Here is a 19,108-nt window from a genome sequence, read left to right on the forward strand (position 1 = left end):
CCATTTTACAGACGTAGAAACTGAGACACAAAAAATTTAAGCAACTTGCCCCAGGTCACCCAGGTGGTAAGTAGTGGTGCTAGGATTTAAACCTAAATATCTTGCCCCCAAAAGCCAGGTTAATTGTCTCACTATACCTCAAAAAGTTGTGATGTACAAAGTTCATCTTAGGTTCTTCTACTTTTTTCTCTCTTCAGGGCCTGTTTATTTCTTAAATAAAGCCCTACCTGCAACTGTAATGGGCATGGGTATGCATATGGTAAACACTTTGGAAAATACAGAAAGATAGAAAGCAAAAAGATTCAAACATGATATTATCACCCAAAGATGACCATTGTTAAAATTTTGGTGTACCTCCTTCTAGACTTTTTTCTAAGTACATGGTTTTGTTTTATATGTTTCTTTTACATAATTGTGATCAAATTGTATATACAATTTTAATCTTCTTTTTTCCCTCATAATATTATAACATGCTATCCCATTCTATTAGAAATTTCACAACCTTCTTTATATATGCTGCATAATGTACCGTTGCATAACACTTCCATAATATATTTACCATTTCCTTCACGTTGGACATCCGAGTATTTCTGGCTTTTTTACTGTGAGATGAATATCTTTGTCCCCTCTTTCTTGATAGTTTCCCTTCTTCTGACATTTCTTCAGATCTTCCTCAGGCACACAATGACTTAATATCCCTCTATCCTTTCTTATCTCAAAATTTACTTTCTGGAAAGGAGATGTTAAACTCTCTTCATACTAAAGTGTACATGATTCATAAAGCTTAATTTATTATCTCTTCAAGGATACTTATCAACCTTAAGCCAAAGGAATGAAGCTCTAATTTTCTGATGTTTAGTAATCAGAAAATCTTGTTGGGGAGATCCCCCGCCCTCCCCAATCTGAGAGTAGACTCCACAATAGCAAAAAGATTCAGGGCTTACTTAATGTTAGGAAAGCTGATGAGAAGGAAGTCTAGAGCTGCGGAGGTGGCGATGTGGTAAAGGCAAGGAAAGAGTTTGTATTAAGCGAGGGTGAAAAAACTGGGTAGAAGAATGGAAGAGAATTGACAAATTCACTTAGCAGTGCAGAGTATTTTTGGCACCACTTACCTAGTTTCTCCAACTCTCCTGCGTTTGCCTTTCCAATGCATTTGGCCTTATGGATGGGTCCGCCCACCTTCTCCTCAAAGCAGCTTGGTGGGTGGGGTTCTCAGTCCTAATTACTTTGCCAGATCTCACAGCTTTGGGGCCTTCAACGGCCACAGAGCCAGTGGCAAGGAGCGAAAGTAAAGTTCTAAGAGGGCCCATTCCAAGCCCTGTGTCCACAGACAATCCTACTGGAGCTTCACCTCCCGCGACTCAAAAGAGGAGAGTTAATAATGCCTATGTGTGTTGGGGAGGGGTGGGTTATTAGAGGCCTCGAGTGAAAGTTCACCAAAGTCCTGTTCTGGCCCCCAGCATTCTTTCTTTCCCTCCTAGAGGCTTCAGGCTTTCTAGACTGCTAGCAAATCCGAGGCTGCGATGAGGTGCAAAGGGGACTCAAGACAGAACTCAGTTTCCCCCAACTCTTCCCACTGGAAAGGGCACGCGTTCTCCGGTGCTGCACTGGGAATGGCTGGTATGGAGAAAGGGGAAGGGATGAGGTGTGCAGGATGAAGTCCAAGCCAAAGGGGCCAGTGGCTCCGCCCCTCTGGATTACGGAGTGGAGGAAACCTTAAATCGGGAAACGTAGCCTAACCAAAAAAAAAAAAAAAGAAAAACCCTAGAGACTGCAGCTGAAGGCCGGGGCGGGACGCAGGGTTCCCGGAGTAGCTGCCCCAGCTCCAGCCGCAGCGCTGGGCGCCCTCCCACGCCTGCTCCAAGGGGACTCCGGGCGCACCACGCACGCACCCACCCGCCTCTCTGGACCCGCTGCTCCTCCCTCCTTTCTTGCTGGTTGGCCCGGGCGCCGCAGAGCGCGGCGGCGGCAGGAGGAGCCGGGCGCGCCCGCCACGCACAGCCATCGAGCTAGCACGGGTGGCAAGCGCGGCACGCGATCTCAGGTGGCGGCGGCGGTGACAGCGGCAGCGGTAGTGACAGTGGGTGCTGCCGCAGCAAGCGCACACCATCTCCGTGGCGCGCCCGCATCCCGCCTCCACCGTGCCGCGGAGCCTCCGGCTGTCTCCAGGTCTCCTGACCCCCGCGCGCACAGCCGAGCTCCGCGCACAATAGCGGCCGCCGCAGCGGCAGCTCCAAACTCGGGCGCCCGCCATGGGGAAGCCAGCGAGGAAGGGATACGACTACAGGCGCTTCCTGAAGAATAACTGGCTGCTGCTCTCCACGGTGGCCGCCGTGGTGCTAGGTGAGCTGCGTGGTGGGCGGGCGACGCGCGCACCCTCACGCGTTCCCAGCGCCCAGGCCGCGTGTGTGGCGGGCGCGTGCGATTGTGGGCGAGGCGCTGGCGCACCCGGTGGCCGGGTCCCTCGGCACATCCTTGGCCTCAGAACCCATGCGGGGGCTTCCCCCCAAGGGTGTTGATTTCTGCGTGCGAAGAACAAAGGTCGGGGAGTCCCATTTGGATGCTCCAGGAGCTGCAGGTTGCTGCCTTACCCAAAATGATCAAACGGGCTTGAAAGGGGGAAAGGGAAGCAGGTAGCTCTAGGTTCTGGCCGTTTAGAAGTAAACATGGTTTAATTCTTTTTTTAATCCTGTCTGCTCCCACTACCCCTTTTTTTCCTGAACCACGCTGCCCGGACAGAGATTGAGTGTGGATTGTGGTTCTCGGATGGACTGGAAGATGCACCTTAGCCTCAGGGAGAGCCAGGCCCCCGGGGGGAGAGAGGGTGGACGTATTGCTGTCACTCACCCTGGGCAGTGCCTGGAAAGGTGCCTTCCCTTGCGGCGAGCGCCAACTGCCTGCGCTCGGGCTCTGAAAATCTGCTGGAGTCGTGCCTGAATTCAGGAGTGTGCAATTATGGCCCGCAGGAGGAAGAGAGCCAAGAGAAGTCAGATTTCTCGCTTTCCCATTCTGCTAGTCTGCAGAGATAGCTTCCCTGAGCTTCCTTGTTTCCATTATTTTTCTATTGAAAATCATTTTTGTCACATTTGCTCGTTTTTAAACAAGGGTGTATTTAAGTGATTCACTTAAATCACTGGACTTGACAGATCACTGGACTAGGTGGATATCTGAGCGCAGAGGTATGAGTTGTTCCTATTCAGATTCTGAATTTCTGTCCGGTTGTCTGTTTTACAGCTTGGGCTCCGGGATGCTCCTCTTTGGAGTTGGAGCCATGTCTGTCTCCTTTCGTCTATGAGCTTCCACAGGTGGGGACACCCAGCAGGTGAGCCTGCTGGAAGTCCCCACGTTCTGTTTGGAAACAGGAGCTGGGTGTGCTGCAAAGGGGAGAGGGGCAGCCTGTTCCTCTCCCAACCTCATGCACCTTCTTCTCCAGCTGCTGCTTCTGAATCTCAGAATATTTGATGTTGCCTGCTCCCCCTCTTGAGGCCTCCCCCATCAAAAAGAGCTTGTGGAAGTTGATGGGATCTTCAGGGTCAGATTTACTCCTCCAAAACCTTGTGCAAAGTAAAGTCAGGTTTCTAGTAAATAAATAACATCCTGGAATTGCCTTAACACGCCATTTGTGGGAGGAAAGAAGTGGAGAAGCAGGTGTTGACTGCTTAACTGTATTTCCCCCAAGAAGGGCCAGTTGGCTTAGGGTGTTTTCAAGGAAGGTTTATCCTAGCCTACTTCATTTAAATAACAGATGCCTCAAAGAGAGTGATTTGATTTCCTTGCAGCCAAATGATGAGATGGCCTTGTTTGTTTTCCTAGTGATAAGAGTCCAGAATTAATTATTAAATCCCCTTTTTAAGGACAGTTGCAGGGGTAACCCTAGGCTGGCATTTCCCTCCCACTTCCCTGTGGAAGTGGAATAATCCTGCCTTTTTGGCCGTGGGGTTCTCCAGAGATACTCACCTGTTAACCAAGTGTTGCACCCCAGTGTTGAGTGTACCGCTCCACTGGAGGCTGGTTTGGAAAGGATTTTGATCAGTTGTTCCCTGGCCTTTGGAACCTGTTGCATGAGTTACATGCCCATTTTGCAGACGTGGCCTTTGGGGTTAGATAAGCACTTTCCTCTGGTTTTCATGTGGTGAGCCCCAGGAGCTTGATTCAGATACTTTTCTCCAGAAAGGAAAACCACCATATAAAAATTGTAAGTGCCCAGCTGAAGTCTTCGTGGACATTTCCTCCTCCAGGAACAACACAGGGCAGTCCCCCAGTGTTTCAGCCCCTGGGCTGAGAAGTGTCAAGCCTAGGCCACCCCCATTGTGCCCATACAGGCATGTCCCAGGATCCTCCTCTTTTCCTTTTTCTCTGGTGCCCTGGGCCTGAGTGGAAATCATATCTCTGTTTGTGTAGTCTGTGCTGGCGCATTTGTTTAACCAGAAGTGAAATTCCAGCCAACTCTTAACAGTGTCGGATTCCATCCGTAGGCCTTACTAGGTCATGATAGTAAGTTTATTTTTATAACAATCTTAATTGATACAGAAAATCACAAGTGCTTTCATGTAGCCTCCTTTCTGGACCTTCCAGCATGTGGATCTGAAAGAAGAAAAAACTGTTAAATTTGTTAACTACCCTGACAGAATGTCATCTTCTGATCACAGCCATCGAAATGTTTGGACCTTGCTATAATTCAGCAGCCCTGACACTAAAATGTTTTGATTATTGAAATAAGGAGCAAGGGTTTTTATGAACCAGCTTAAAGCCTCTGATTTTTCAATACATAGCATGTGAGGGGAAGTGCAATTAAAAGTCATGGTTATTAGGTGTGCAAGTTAATTCTTTGCATGGACAAAGAGATGCTAAGAGCTAAACATTTTTGCAAATTCTTATTCATGAGATAAAGGGATTGAATAGTTAAGTGACCATGTTCATTAATTTCTGTGAGGCCCTACAAAGTCCTGGAAATAATATCTTGGATTTTCAGACGAGAAACCTTTGCTAAAATACCGTTAAGATCAATTTTCGTTGCTTTCATTACAGTTGTTATAGGCTTTATCCCTGCTTCTGTAGTATAGTAGAATGAGCACAGAACCTGGAGTCAAGAATCCTGGATTTGAATTCTGCCACTACCATTTAGACAAATCTCTTATTCTCTGGGATCCTCAAATCCCTCATCCGGGAAAGAGGGATATTAGTCATTACCTCATGTGTTATTAGGGTTGATTAAGATACTATGAAAATACCCAGTTGTGTGGCTGGCATGTAATAGGCACTCAATAAATGTTATTTTAAGGTAAATCTGAATAATTTGATTCTGTGGAAATTAATATTTTCTTGTGAATGTGTCATGGTCTTTCTCTGTTCTGCTTAGTGTCTGGCCTATGATTTAGAGTCCAAGGGGATTCAAGTGTTTTTGATGACATGTTCTGTATAGGTGAATACCAGCCTCCAGAGCATTATTCATTTTTTTAAAAGGATATGGAAAGGATTAATCATTTTGTTTTGTGCCCCATAGCCTGATTCTCCATTCGTTTAACAGACAGAAATTCTGAGGGAAGGATTTTTGTGCTGCAAGTGAGAATTCTCTCCAAGCAGAATCACTGCGTGTGAGAATTCTGTGTCAGAGCATTCTGATTCAAGTCACCCAGTAATGATCATATCGTGTATAGTGTTGGTAAAGCACTCGTGGAATCCTCACCCTGTTCACAGCATAAAGCTTGATCTTTCTGTCTGGACAGGTTGTGCCTTATTTTTCAGTGATCTGAAAAGTCTGATTTCCAGCTTACAGATTTTCAGGAAAGGAAATAGATGTTATTTACACGACGGAGCTGGCAAGCTTATTCATTCTGAATAATTTTCTTTGGAGCGCTGAGGAAGCGCTCCTTTATAGATTCAGAGTCCATTGTCTAAAATCGAAAAAAATTCTTTCAGGTTCTTAGTAGTACCCTTTCCCCAGCCTCGTATCTCCTGTGCTGGAGCTCTTGTAGTGTGTATCTGGCAGTGCTAATTTGAGTCGTGGCTTATGCTCTCTTGCTCTGTCTGTTTTTATGTGAAGCCCCTGAGGATGGGGGCCGGCCGCAGCTCAGGCTGGTTCCAGGCCCAGCACCTCACCTGCACGGAGCCTTGTACACAGCAATGTTCAGAATGTATTTTGTTATCGATGAAGCTCATTTGCTCTGGCAGGTCCCAGACCTGGTACTGCTGGGCCTCTAATCATTAGCTCAGCCTTGGAGTACACCTGCAGTAGCCAACACTTAAATCATTCCTTCACTCAACAAATATATATTAGGGACCTACTGTGTGCCAGGGACTATTCTAGAGGCAGGGCACACACAGCAGTGAACAAAACAATCAAAACCCCTGTCCTCATGGAATTTACATTCAAGTGGAGAGAGGTGGACAGTAAACAGAATAAATAGGTAAAATGCAATATAGAGTATATTAGATGGTGAGAGTGCTCTAGAGTAACATAAAGCAGGGAAGGGGCTAGGGGGTTGCAGTTTTAAATAGGGTAATAGGGAAGGCCCTGCTGAGAAGGTGACAACTGAATCAAGACAGGAAAGAGGTAAAGGAACATGTGCACAGATATCTGGGGAGTATCCTGGCTTGTTTGAGAAAGAGCATGGGGTGGAGTGAGGGAGGGGGTGATGAGGCAGGAGGCTAGGAGGGGGACAGAGCAGTAGGATGGTATAAGCTCTTATAAGGACTTGGACTTTTACTGGGCGATGAGAAACCATTAAAAGATTTTGAGCAGAGCAGTGACATGGTCTGGTTGTGTTTTAATCAGCTCTCCTGGCTGCTGTTTTGACCTAAGGCTGCGGAGGCAAGGATTGAAGCAGAGAGACCAGTTTAGGAGGCTAGTGCAGTTAATCTGCTGTGTATTTTACTTAATATACTTTCCTAACCTCATTTACATCATAGTGAAATCTTAGGAAATGCTTGTGAAAAATCAGTGAAATTTCTTTTTTCAACTATAAAATAGGCATTATTTATTTTGCCATTATATGGATGAGGAAACTGAGACTCAGAACAGTGGAGGATTTGCACAGGATCACTGAGATAATAACTGGCAACACCAGATCTTCCATTCCCTCCCTTCCTCTCCTTTGGGCTGCTTCTCCTCCTCTGTGTTGCTCCCCATCTCCCTGTCATATTTGGTCCTTGCTGACCCTCCTGGGAACCATGGCAGTCTGGTTGTGTGCCATGTTGCGGTGGGGAATGAGGATTCTATACCGAGCACTCTGGTCCATAGTTGCCCCTTTCTCCCCTGAAACTGAGAAGGGGCAGAAACGTGCCTCCACAGGACTCTCAGAATTGCTGTGGGTGCTGTTGAAGAAATACTGCTCCAGTGGGAGCCAGACTGATCAGCCAGGCTGGTCCCCAATCTGGGCTCAGACCCACCCTACACCTCTGACCAGGAGGCTGCCCTGCTATTCTTTCCACCTTCAAAGTCAGCCCTTTCTACCTTCTAACAGAGTGGCTTGGCATGACTGGAACAGAGGGTGTGATTGAGGGACATGGAAAAACAAAAAAAGCAAGGCTGCTGAAGAGGTCAGGGCCAGATCCTAGAAGGCCTGGAATGCCATGCTGATGAGTTCAGACGTGGTTCTGAGAATTAGGTTGGGCAATGATGCAGTCAGAGCTGCGCTCAGAAAAGATCGTTGAGGCGGATGTGGAAAATGGATCCGAGTAGGGTGATCTTGCAGGTAGGCAGACCACAAAGGGGATTACTGTCACGGTTTAGGTAGGGAGAGATGGGGCTTTGTCTGGGCAGCAGCAGTGGGAGTGGAAAAGAAAAAGAAGCTGCAAGGTGTTCAGCAGGTTAACCTGAGGGGGCGTGGCTGGATTTGGTCCAAGGGAGAAGGATGTGGCAATCTCCCTCAGGAGGGGGAGTCCTGGAAGGGGCACTGGCTCGGAAAAGAACTATTATGCTCTCCTACTGTACAGAACCAATAGCTACTTGATATTTATTACTCTATAAGTAGAATATATTCTAATTTTTCTGCCTCTCCCACCAACCCACGAGCTCTTGAGGGACAGAATTCCGTGCTGCCCCCGTCTCTCCACCCACAGCACCTGTCACAATGCCTGTTAGGCTTAATACTTTTGTTAATTTGTTGAGTCATTTATGACCCAGAGAGTTAGTAAGTCATTGTCCTTGTTTATTGAATGAATAAATGAGCCCAAAGCTTAGCTTAGGAATTCCATTTCCTTTGCCTACTTCAGCCTCCTCTGATCTGCATCAGTAACACAGTTTAAAAGTCTACATATATATCAAGCATGTTAATCTTTTCTTCCTCAAAACTAGATTATAGACCCCTTGAGAGCAAAGCACTCCCGTTACCCCTAGCAGGCAGTGGAAAAGGAAATGAGACCGTAAAGTAATGAGACTAACTCTTAAAAGCTATGTAGGGCCAGCCCTGGTGGAGTAGTGGTTATGTTTGGCACCCTCCGCTTTGGTGGCCTGGGTTCCGTTCCCGGCCCGGACCTATACCACTCGTGGCCATTCTGGGGCACCAACCCACTCACAGAATAGAGGAAGATTGGCAACAGATGTTAGCTCAGGGCGAATCTTGGTCAGCACACACACACACACAAAGCTATGTAAGAAAGTGTATCTGAGGGCTGGCCCTGTGGCTTGGTGGTTAAGTGCGCGCGCTGCAATGCTGGTGGCCCGGGTTCGGATCCCGGGTGCGTATCGAGGCACCACTTCTCCGTCCATCCTGAGGCCGAGTCCCACATGCAGCAACTAGAAGGATGTGCAGCTATGACATACAGCTATCTACTGGGGCTTTGGGGGGAAAAAATAAAATAAATAAAAATTTAAAAAAAAAAAAAAAAAAAAGAAAGTGTATCTGATACTTAAACTCTCTGGGCCTTTGTTTCTTAGAAAGAAAGAAAGAATAGGGGTTTGGATTAGCTGGAAGAGCAAAGACGGTTCCATTCATGTGCCAACTCCCATTTATAGGTGGTGGACTTTCTGGTGTGATGTGTTTGTTGACAAAATTGGAAACAAAAGTTCTGAAATTGATTATGGATGTCTGCCAAGGGCTCAGGATCAGGAAGTAGTGGCATGTGTGCTGCATATTTGTTGACTCTGGGTTAGGAATCTCTGAGTTTCCTTCTAGCTTTAATATCCTTTAACTCTATGATTGTAGTCATTCCTCGGGTCATTGGTAGTAGCCAGAGGAGCTCTTCCATAAGGGAGAGTTAAAGGTCATTACAGGAGGATGATCCAACCTTGACGTTGAGTTAATTGTTCTACCTTTGAACTGCTGGTCAGTGACTTGGGTATAATAATGTTAATTGTGTACGGGGCTATTACCCGAGTAACGTTCAATGACAGTATTAGATTATTCAGTACAGCATTAATATGAGGTCTAATAAATTTATGTTGTTTCTATATATGTATATATGTTTTGCACATATCTGCTTAGTTAAATACCTTAGCGAAGAGGTCCTTTAGCTAGCTTGGTGCAAGTTCTACGTATTGAAGAATTAGGAAAAGAATTTTGGGCTTTGAATGCCTAAGCCTGGTGCTTTCATTTTTGAAACCAAATCAGAATCCACCAGATTTGGGAAATCACTAAAAAGATTCTGATTTTTGGTTGTTCTATGTATGGTATGTACCTTGAGTTCATCAAACTAAAACCCCATACAAATTTATCCAAACACAAAATTATAAGATGAATCTTAAAAAAAAAGATTTTGTGTTAGACTCTGCACATCAATGTTGATATACACATTCTTAATGCCGTCTGTTGGGAGGACTTGGAATGTAAATTGCTAAAGTACAGAGAAGAGGGAAGGGGTGTGTGTGTACACGTGTCTATGTGTCTGTCTATTCAATTTTAGTACTCAGAAAAGAGAAAATCATTGACAGATATTCAATATCTTGTTGGATGTTGCTTAATCTGAAATTTTATTTGGTACTGTTTACTTAGTACTATTTTATTTAGTAAATAAAACTACAGAATGAAACTTACTCATCTGTCAAAAATTTGAGTTGCAGTCATAAGAAGTAAAGGAAGCTTCAAATGAAGACACATAGTATAGAAAATTGTGTGCTAAGTCAGAACGTGGTAGAGCTCATATGGTAGCTCAGATCGGTAAAAACCCTGGGTTAATCAGACAAGGTATAAATAAATGGGATTAGGAATTAGCTATTGGAGAGCATATGCATTGCTCATGTGAGCACTTGCTTGTAAAGAGAGAAAGCTTTCCACATTAATTACTTGTGAGAAATTGTGATTACCTTTAGCAGAGCTGAGACTGAAAATAACTGTTCTACAGGGAGTAAGTGACATGCTGGCCTAGTGCCAGGGAAGCTCTTCACCTGAGGAGCTGCACATCTCCCCAGTGTCAGTGTGTTGGAGATCTGGGGTCATGTATGCCGTGGGGACTTGAGCACTCTTGAAGAAAATGAACTCATTTTAGATGACATCTAGTGGCCCATTTAAACTCGCCTATAGCAGCGTCTATTAAAGTAGCAAGTGTTTTCAATGGCCTTTCCTATTTTGAATGTTAAACATACATCTAATAGAAGACAATATTGGAAACAGTTATTATTAAGCCAATAATTCACTTCTGAGCTATAGTTTAGCAGATCAATTTAGAAGGAGCTTATTCATTATACTTGCTGAGGAAACAGCCCCAAATGGCAACAAAGAGTCCTCTGTTGTAATTAGTAAGCTCCACAGTAACACCTCTGTTAATGGAAAGGAAGTGTTTCGGTGACTCACTCATTGCCAGAAATGTTACTACCCTGTATTTGAGAAATATCTGCCAACTGCCTGTTCCATTACCAGAGGTAGAATATTTTCTTTCCAGCAAATACTCCTGCACTTTCCGGATGAACCAACCTTGTCCCAGCTCAGAGACACTTCATGCTGTGTGTCCTGGGTGGTTCCTCTCCCAGGCCCAGCCTCACCTGTGTGAGCTCTGGACAGGGCTCCCCGCTCAGCCAGGATGGGGAGGACACTGTGCCTTGTTCTCCACCACAAGACTCAGAACCAGTACTGAGGAGATAAGACCCTCCTACTAATCCCTCCCCGGTCAGGCTGAGGTCTTTGTTCCCAGGGCCCTTCTTGGTCCCAGACTCCCTTGCTGTGTCCACATACTGGACACTTGTCACAGCAGATCTTCATGTGTCCAGGAAGGGTCCTGATACGAGCAGTTTGCAGAACTAGCACATGAACTAGCACATGATGCTAGTTCTGCATGTTGAAGCAAACTGGGGGCCTTTGGGACTGGAACTTTGATTCAGAAACCACCTCAGAGAGGGTCTGCACCGTTTATTCTTATAACTATACTGAGACAACTGTTTGGGTTCAGTGCTCTCAGGTGGTTAAAACTACATTTACTTACTCAACTAAGGAGGAAACCCTTAGAGGAAAGAGCTTAAGTGAGATTATGTAATTAAATTATTTTTCTAACACTGTTCTGTTGCTTGAGAGTTATCTGGTTAGTACTTATAATTCATTGATGGGTTAAGTCCACAAAATTGCACATCACCAGAAATACCTAACCACAGAACACCTAATTTCCAAGTCTCTTCCCATTACTGGAAAACAAACTGATTTTGCTCAATTTCTGTATGTCATATACTTAATTGTTTTCTGAGCCGCTTAACCACTTTACAGGTTTCATATAAGATTCCCCAAATTATGAGACAATGAGGGAGACACATTTTTCTCCTTTGACAAGTTCTTTTTCTTGTGGTTAACCAAGCCTAATAGCTAATATTTATTGAGGGCTTACTATGAGTTTTATGCACATTTATTTTCCATTTGACCCTCAGCACAATGAGGTAGGAAGTTTACCCATTTTACAGATAAAGATACTGAAACTTAACAAGGCTTAAATCACATGGCTGAGGTCACAGTCAGAGCTGGGATTTGTATCCAGGACTGTCTCACTGCAAAACTGACATTACCAACCATTAAGCAAGGCTACTTCCTTCCTAGCAAACCTTGGTACACCTAACTGACAGTTCAAATCATTGTTGCAGACTTCACTCTTGTATAGTAGCTGAATAAAGCCTGTGGAGCTCTATAGGCTCTATCAATAGAGCCTCCCGCTTGCTCCATCCCTTGGCCTTCTGTATCCTGTCCCTTAACTTGTGGCATTCCACAGTGTTTAGTCCTTTCTCCCGTTTTTCTATATAAACCTTCTATTTGAACTTGTATTCTAATTGAAGTTGTCTAATAGTTGCTTTCCCGGGAAGTGTTGTACTTTCCTGCCCTAATACTTTTGCTCATGTATTTCACCCACTATTATCCTACCCATCCTTGAAGATGGATCTAATTCCCACTTTGATCATATAGACATATCATATAGACAGTCGGAGAGAATCTCCCTTCTCTGTGCTCTTATAACCCTTAATTTATATTCCCAAATTATATTTCATTTGCACCACCACTCCCAATCCTGCCCTGTGGCAGACATCACTAATTGATTATAGCACTCTTTACCATGGACTTTTGTTATGCCTCAGAATCCCCAGAACTGTCGTCCAGGCAACTACTGTTAATCAAAGGGAATTGGCTTGTAAGATGGAAAGTATTGTCTGTTGCTGGCAAAATCTATTCATTTAGCACTCAATTAGAAACTCAACTTAAATTGAACAAGTATTGATATTACTGGTGAGAGATGCAGAGTTGAAGTCTGTGTTTCATCTTAGTCTGTTAGAGGCAGTACATGCACAAATATGACTGACGAGCCTAAATATGGTAAATACTGCAAGGAAGCTACAACATGCCTTGGGCCTTCAAAGAAGAGAGGTGGAATTGGGAAGGAGTTCCTGGAGGAGGCCAGGAATGGCCATGAGAAGGTGTGATAGGATTCCTGGGCTTGAAGATTGGAAAGATTACAAGTCCAGGTAGAGATAATAATGAGTACAGAGGCTTTTATCCTATTTTATGTCCAATTTCAGTATTGTCTGAAACTACTATTCAATATATGTGGTATGTTTCACAACTTCTCTTTCTCACCTCAGTTTCCTAAGGATAAAAACTGCTGTCTCATATGGGTCTGTCACACTCATAGCATCTAGCATTGCAGCTACTTCATAGGACATGCCCGAAAATATTTTTGACTGATTACAAAAGCTTCTTCATTGAAGAAGAGGTAAATCCTTGATGAGCCTATCCCATTGGTCCCCTAGTTACCCACTCAGTTGTATGGGTTTTTGCGTGAAGACCCTGGGGAACTCTTATCCAAGCCCAGGTCATCCCACATATACTTTACTCCTAGTTTGGGGGTCCCAGAAGAAGAGCAAGCCTCGTCACTAACAGTTCTGAAGCCGTTTTAGTGTGAGCTCAGCATGGCCCAGAAGCTCCCAGACTGGAGGGTGTCTCTCTACCCTGAGGAGGATCTGATCTTCTCAAAAAACCAGCACCAGAACCAGCCTGATTTCTGAAGAATTCTTTGGACTAATTAGAGAGAATGGAAGATCCATCTGGTTTCCCAAAGTTGGGCCACGGCATGGAGCTGGATCAGCCTTGGATGGTAGAGCCTTTTTGAATGTGGTATTTAGCAACTCCGCTGTCTTTTAGTGAATTTACTTCTAGGTTTTCACCCTCCATGCATCTTTTCACATCCTTGTCCAAATTCTGCCCATTTCTCTCCCTGTCTGGAGATTATTTCTATGATAAGAAATTAATTAGCCTGTCTGTGCTGCCTGTTCCAGTAGACCTTGAGCTTGAACTGCTTGGATAAACACTAGACGTGGTCATTAAAGAGTCTGAAGATGGGTTTTACTTTTTTATTAGCAAAAATTGTCAACCAGGAGATTTTACAGGTTTGCTTCATTTCTGGTTCCTCTTCACGGATTCCTTCCTTCACCTGGAGAATTCTCGGAGGTTTCCTAACATGGAGGAGATTCTGAGTTCCACAGAGTAATGGAAATTGAGATCTTGTTGCCAGTTCAGAAGCCACAAACCCTGAGCAACATGCCAAGATCTCCTCTGTAACTGATTTGCTACCTGCGTTGAATATTAGTATTTTCCAATAATCTCCTACTAGCTTGTTTATTTTGAAAAAAAATTGGAAATTAACATCTACGATTGCTTAAGTAGAAATGTCTGAGTAAAGTTTGGTTGCTTTTTTAACCTCAAGTGGGTAACCATAGAAGACTGGATTTATTGAATCTAAGATCTAGAACCCTGAGGTTACAGGAAGTGGTGCTCATCACTAAACTTTTATAGGCTTTGTGAATCCTGCTCAGTGCTCTGTGCTCCAGGGAAAAAGGTTGGCTGATCACAGTGGATGGGGTTTGCAGCTGTGACTTTTTGCTTTGATTCTCTCTCTTTCTTTCTCCCCTTTTACAGCCCCCTCCCTTGCCCCAGGGAACATCTGTTGTCCCTGAGGACAACACTGAGAAAGGGGGCTGAAGAGCCTCACAAACATAAAACATTCTGAGATTCCAAGAGTAAACAAAATCCTCAAGTGTTACTGTGAAAAGATTATAATCACCATGTTTGATTTTTTTGGTCTCTGGTGGTCACCTTAAATGCATTTATAGTCATTTCTAGACCTTCAATCTAATCCGTCGTTGTTCTCAAACGAGCCAATACATGTAGAGGTACTTTTTTAAAACTGTAAAGTGCCTGATAAATGTTTGTTATTTTTTCCCAGAAACAAAAAAAAAAAAAAAAGAGGGGGTGCAAATAGTAAAACTTGGTAAAATGTTATTCCTTGAAGACACTAGCATACAATGTCATCTTTGTGTCTTTTATAGGGCCTTCCTCTCATCCTGTGTGAAAAGGCGTCTGGGCCCCTTTTAGTGGCTATATGGCATGTTTAACAATCTACACATGAGTGTTCTTTCCTTTCACAAATAATAATCGTACAAGCTGGCCTGTCTTTGCCTTTTTTCTTCCAGTAAGGATTAAGAGAAGCATCCAAGGTATTTACAGACAGAGATACCTGACCCAACCTTTCAACACTTGGGACTACTTTCATTTAATTTAAGAAATGTCATAAAATTCTTCAAATACATCTTAACTCACTTGAAGATAAAAGTAAAATTTCTGCGTTCATTCTGAGAGTGGGAAGGAGAGGTCACAGAGTTACCACTGCACAGAAGTTAGAAGAGAAAGGTAAACAGTTGGCAGTCAGGCAGCGTGGTTAGGAATTATGGAGAATAGAGATCAAGGTGACACAAATTTTTGAAGCAGAGGTAAGGAACAGGCTGAGGAAAGTTGGGGAGTCCCAGTTACTTAGACTTAGCATTCTGGGTGCAGAGTTCACCAAACTGGGAATTCCAGGCTTGTGACAGGTCTAGAAAATCCAGGATGACTGGCCGCCTTCTTTCTCCCAGGGGTCGATCTCTTTCTTTGCTCTCAAATTGCTCCTGACTAAAACCCACTGTGAGAGAGATGATCTGATTTTGTTGACACATGGGAAGAAGACTTCCTAAGACTGTGTAATGAGCCAAGAAGGTGTTTACGGGAGTTATAAAACTGGTTATTATAAAGAGGTGTTGTTTCCAGACTTCTGGTGTTAAATCTGAGGAAAAGGTGTGTCCTTCAAGCAAAGGATTCCACGGCCTCTCCAAACTGTACAAGTCTGGATGAGGGGACTTGTAATTCCTTCAGTGACTTGGAGGCCAAATATTTGCCCAGGTACCAAGGAAGGGAGAGAGTGGAGTGTGACCACAAGATAGATAAGTGTTTCACAGGAACGCATAAAACAAGCTGATAGGTAGAATCATCAATGAGATTATCAGTTATGAACCATTTTAAGAGGAAAAAAAGAACTAGAATAAAGAGAGTTGACCACAGGTAGAAAAACAAGAGATTTTAGAATCCATGAGCCAAGTCATAGATATGTATCTCAGGAAATAACCCAACCACACATGTGTGGGACTGACACAACTGTGTGGGGGAGGGAGAGTCTGGTTGTTCCTAGATTGAAAGGTTCACTCACAGCTGGGCCTCTAAGCCAGTTGGATGTTCGCTGTAGAGACTGGATTCCTGTGGGCTGGTCCTACAACCAATCTTATCCTCACTTGAGCCCAACGGGCCCCAGAAGCCTGGAAAAAGTCCCAAGGTGTAGGAACCAGGCACACACTCTCATGGGTGTGCGACCATAGTCATTGTCAAAGGAAGACAATCTCATTAGTCAAGAGTTACTGGAGAGGCCATATTTATGATGCCCCTCTGGGTTTGATGGCCTTGGGACAATGTGGCAGAATTTGTATCCACATTCCGGTAGTCCAGTTTTCACACTGCTAATGGCATCCTCTCTAAGCTATTTCCTCCTGCCTTTTGTAATCAGGTTTGATGAGTAAAGAGTAGAAACTGCAGTGGCTTCCTGGGCACATGCGTTAAATAGGAATTATAATGCATTCCTGGTTCAGTTCAATGCAGCAGGTACTGGTCAAACAGTGGAGTGTCAGGCTCATTGTCTCATTGCCTGAGACAATGGGGGATCCAGAAGTGAGCATACAATGTTTATGCCTCAGGAGCTTGAGATGGAGGAGAGGGGCAGAGACAGAGGTCTGTTAGAGGGGATAATAGATGCAGATGAAGCTCAGCAGGGCCCAGAGAAGAGACTCATTCCACCTGGGGAAAGAGCCTGGGAAAGGCTTTCTGGAGGAGGTGACATTTTAACTATGTTTTGAGGGGTGAGTAGGAGTTCACTAGGCAAAGATAGTGACAGGGGGTTTTCCTCGGAGGGGGATCTGTGTGAACAAGGCACAAAAGCAAGGAGCATCTTTAAGAACTAGCAAGGAGTTCCTTGTGACTAGATATGTTGAAATTGCGGGTGGTGAGGGTGTGCAGGCCTATATCAGTTAGGGACCTGGCAGGAAACAGATGATCCACTTGCTCAAAAGTGTTTAACTGAACAGAATTTAATCACAGGATGATTTATAGAGTTAGGTAAGGTTAAGGGAACCGACAAGAGATGGTGAGGCACCCAGGGCTAATAACTATGGGAAGCCATTAGCTCCCCTATGCCTAAACGGGCAAGGGGAGGGGGACAGTGTTACCACAGTCCAGTGAGGGCTGTGGCTGTGGCAGAAGGGCCACATGAGAGGACCTGTATGGCCACAGAGGAACACAGCAACTGCAAGAACCATGGAAAGGCAGGGAGGGAGTGAGGGCAACAAATACCCCAACTTCTCTCTTTCCATCTTTAAGATCTACAGCTAGTACCTGTCCTTGGCTAAATCCAGCCAAAGCCAGAGGGCAAGGAACTCTGGGTTATATGCTTTGTAGAGATCAGCCTCCTGGGACACAAAGCAGGGCAAAGAAGGACAGAACATAAGTCTGAAGGGCAAATGGAGAATAACCATCACAGAGCCATATGGCATTGAGTGCCGTGCTAAATGGTTTTCTTGGAACACCATTGTCAAAAAAAAGTGTTGAAAAGACACAAGGCCTATGAATGATGGCAGAGAAGTTAGTGTGATGATATCTGGTGATATTGGTGGCTGCTGCTTATGGGCATTATGGGAAACAAGCAGTATAGTAGCTCCCGCAGCCTCTGTAACCACGTACCAGCATGACCATTCTCCTGCCTCACCCTGTCCCACAAGCCCATCCCCTTGGCCTCTATGTCAAGAAGGCCTTGCCCCCGCATCAACCAGCCTTTCTTCCATGCAAAGAGGGTAGGTGTGGTTGATGGAGGAGGCACCAGAATGTCAATGACACCTTCTCTATCCCCAGTTATAATTTAGGACTCTTCTAATTAGAAGTGACAGAAAATCGAGGTCAAAAAGGCTTAAGACAGAAGGATAGGGGGTGAGGCATAGAATTTATTGCTCAGATAGCTTAGGGGCTCAGAAATAGTAACTGGCTTCAGGTATAGCTGGATTCAGGGGTTCAAACAATATCATCCTAACCTGTTCTCTCTTTACATATAGTCTCTGCACTCCTGTGTTGTTTTCACTCTCAGGTAAAACTCCTGTTGGTGGCAAGATAGCTGCCAGCACAGCTGAAGGTTTCCTTTCCCTGTTCCACACCCAGCAGAAAAGAGAAAAGTTCAAATAAGACTCCTGGGCCCTAGACTGAGCCTCACTCAACCCTAATTGGGTCATATGGCCATTCTTCAATCACTGTTAGGACTAAGGGAATGCAATTATCTGATGGGCCAGAACAAAGTCACTCCCTCATCCCACCCTGTTCCCCCAACTTCTGAACTAGTTACAGGTTCAGCTTCACTTGAGACAGACTGAGAGTGGAGAGATATGCTGTTAACAGCACGGACAATGGATATTGGGTGCCAGTTGCAACAGATGTCCTGTCTTTTATCTGTTGTGTTCCTGAGCTATTTCCAGAATGCAATCAGTACATACTCATAGGTTAAATCTTATTGAATTCATTGTGTTACAGAAACATTTGAAGTTGTTTAGATATTCACCATATACTTTGAAATTGAATAAATTTAGACAGAAACCACATTAAAACCTTAGAAAGGGGAAGAAAAATTAAGCAAAGACCACACTTGAGTTTTTGCTTTAAACTCTTAAGAATTCTACAAAAAACAAAAATGATAATAACCTACAGCTAATATCATATTTAGTGGTGAAAGTCTGAATGCTTTCCCCTAAACTCAGGAATAAGGCAAGGATGTCCACTCTCACCACTCCTGTTCAATATCTCACTGGACACTGAACCAGTGCAATAAGGCAAGACAAAGAAATAAAATGCATAGATTGGAAAGAAAGAAATAAAACTGTTCCTATTTACAGATGACATGATTTTCTACCTAAGAAATCCCAAGGAATCTATGAAATAACTCCTAAAACTAACAAGTGACTTGGCAAGGTTGCAAGATACGAGATTAACATACTAAAATAATTTATTTCTATATGCTAACAATGTGCAATTGGAAAATATTATTTATAAAATCTCCAAAAAGTAAAAGATTAGGTATATATCTAACAAAATATATATAGAATCTTTAGGCTGAAAATTATAAAACACTGATGAAAGAAATTATAGACCTAAATAAATGGAGAGACATACCTGTTCATGGATTGGAAGATTCATCATAGTTATGATGTCACTTCTCCCCAAATTGATATATAGACTTAATGCAATTCTGATCAATATCCAAGCAGTATTTTGTGTAGATACATCAGACAAGATGGTTCTAAAATTTATATGCA

At 44.0% G+C, this 19,108-nt stretch overlaps 1 protein-coding gene across 1 annotated transcript in view; it reads left to right on the forward strand.

Annotated features, from left to right (window-relative positions):
• Positions 1-1,840: 1,840 nt before the first annotated feature.
• Positions 1,841-19,108, forward strand: part of SLC1A1 (solute carrier family 1 member 1) — a 71,279-nt gene continuing 54,011 nt past the window's right edge. Inside the window, exon 1 of the mRNA XM_004440661.3 lies at positions 1,841-2,343. Within this exon, the coding sequence (XP_004440718.1) occupies positions 2,253-2,343 (91 nt within the window). The 5' untranslated portion in view covers positions 1,841-2,252. The remainder of the gene's footprint in view (positions 2,344-19,108) is intronic.

The sequence above is a fragment of the Ceratotherium simum genome, chromosome 20, assembly GCF_057802395.1.
Source record: "Ceratotherium simum simum isolate JZ-2026a chromosome 20, ASM5780239v1, whole genome shotgun sequence".
NCBI lineage: Eukaryota > Metazoa > Chordata > Mammalia > Perissodactyla > Rhinocerotidae > Ceratotherium > Ceratotherium simum.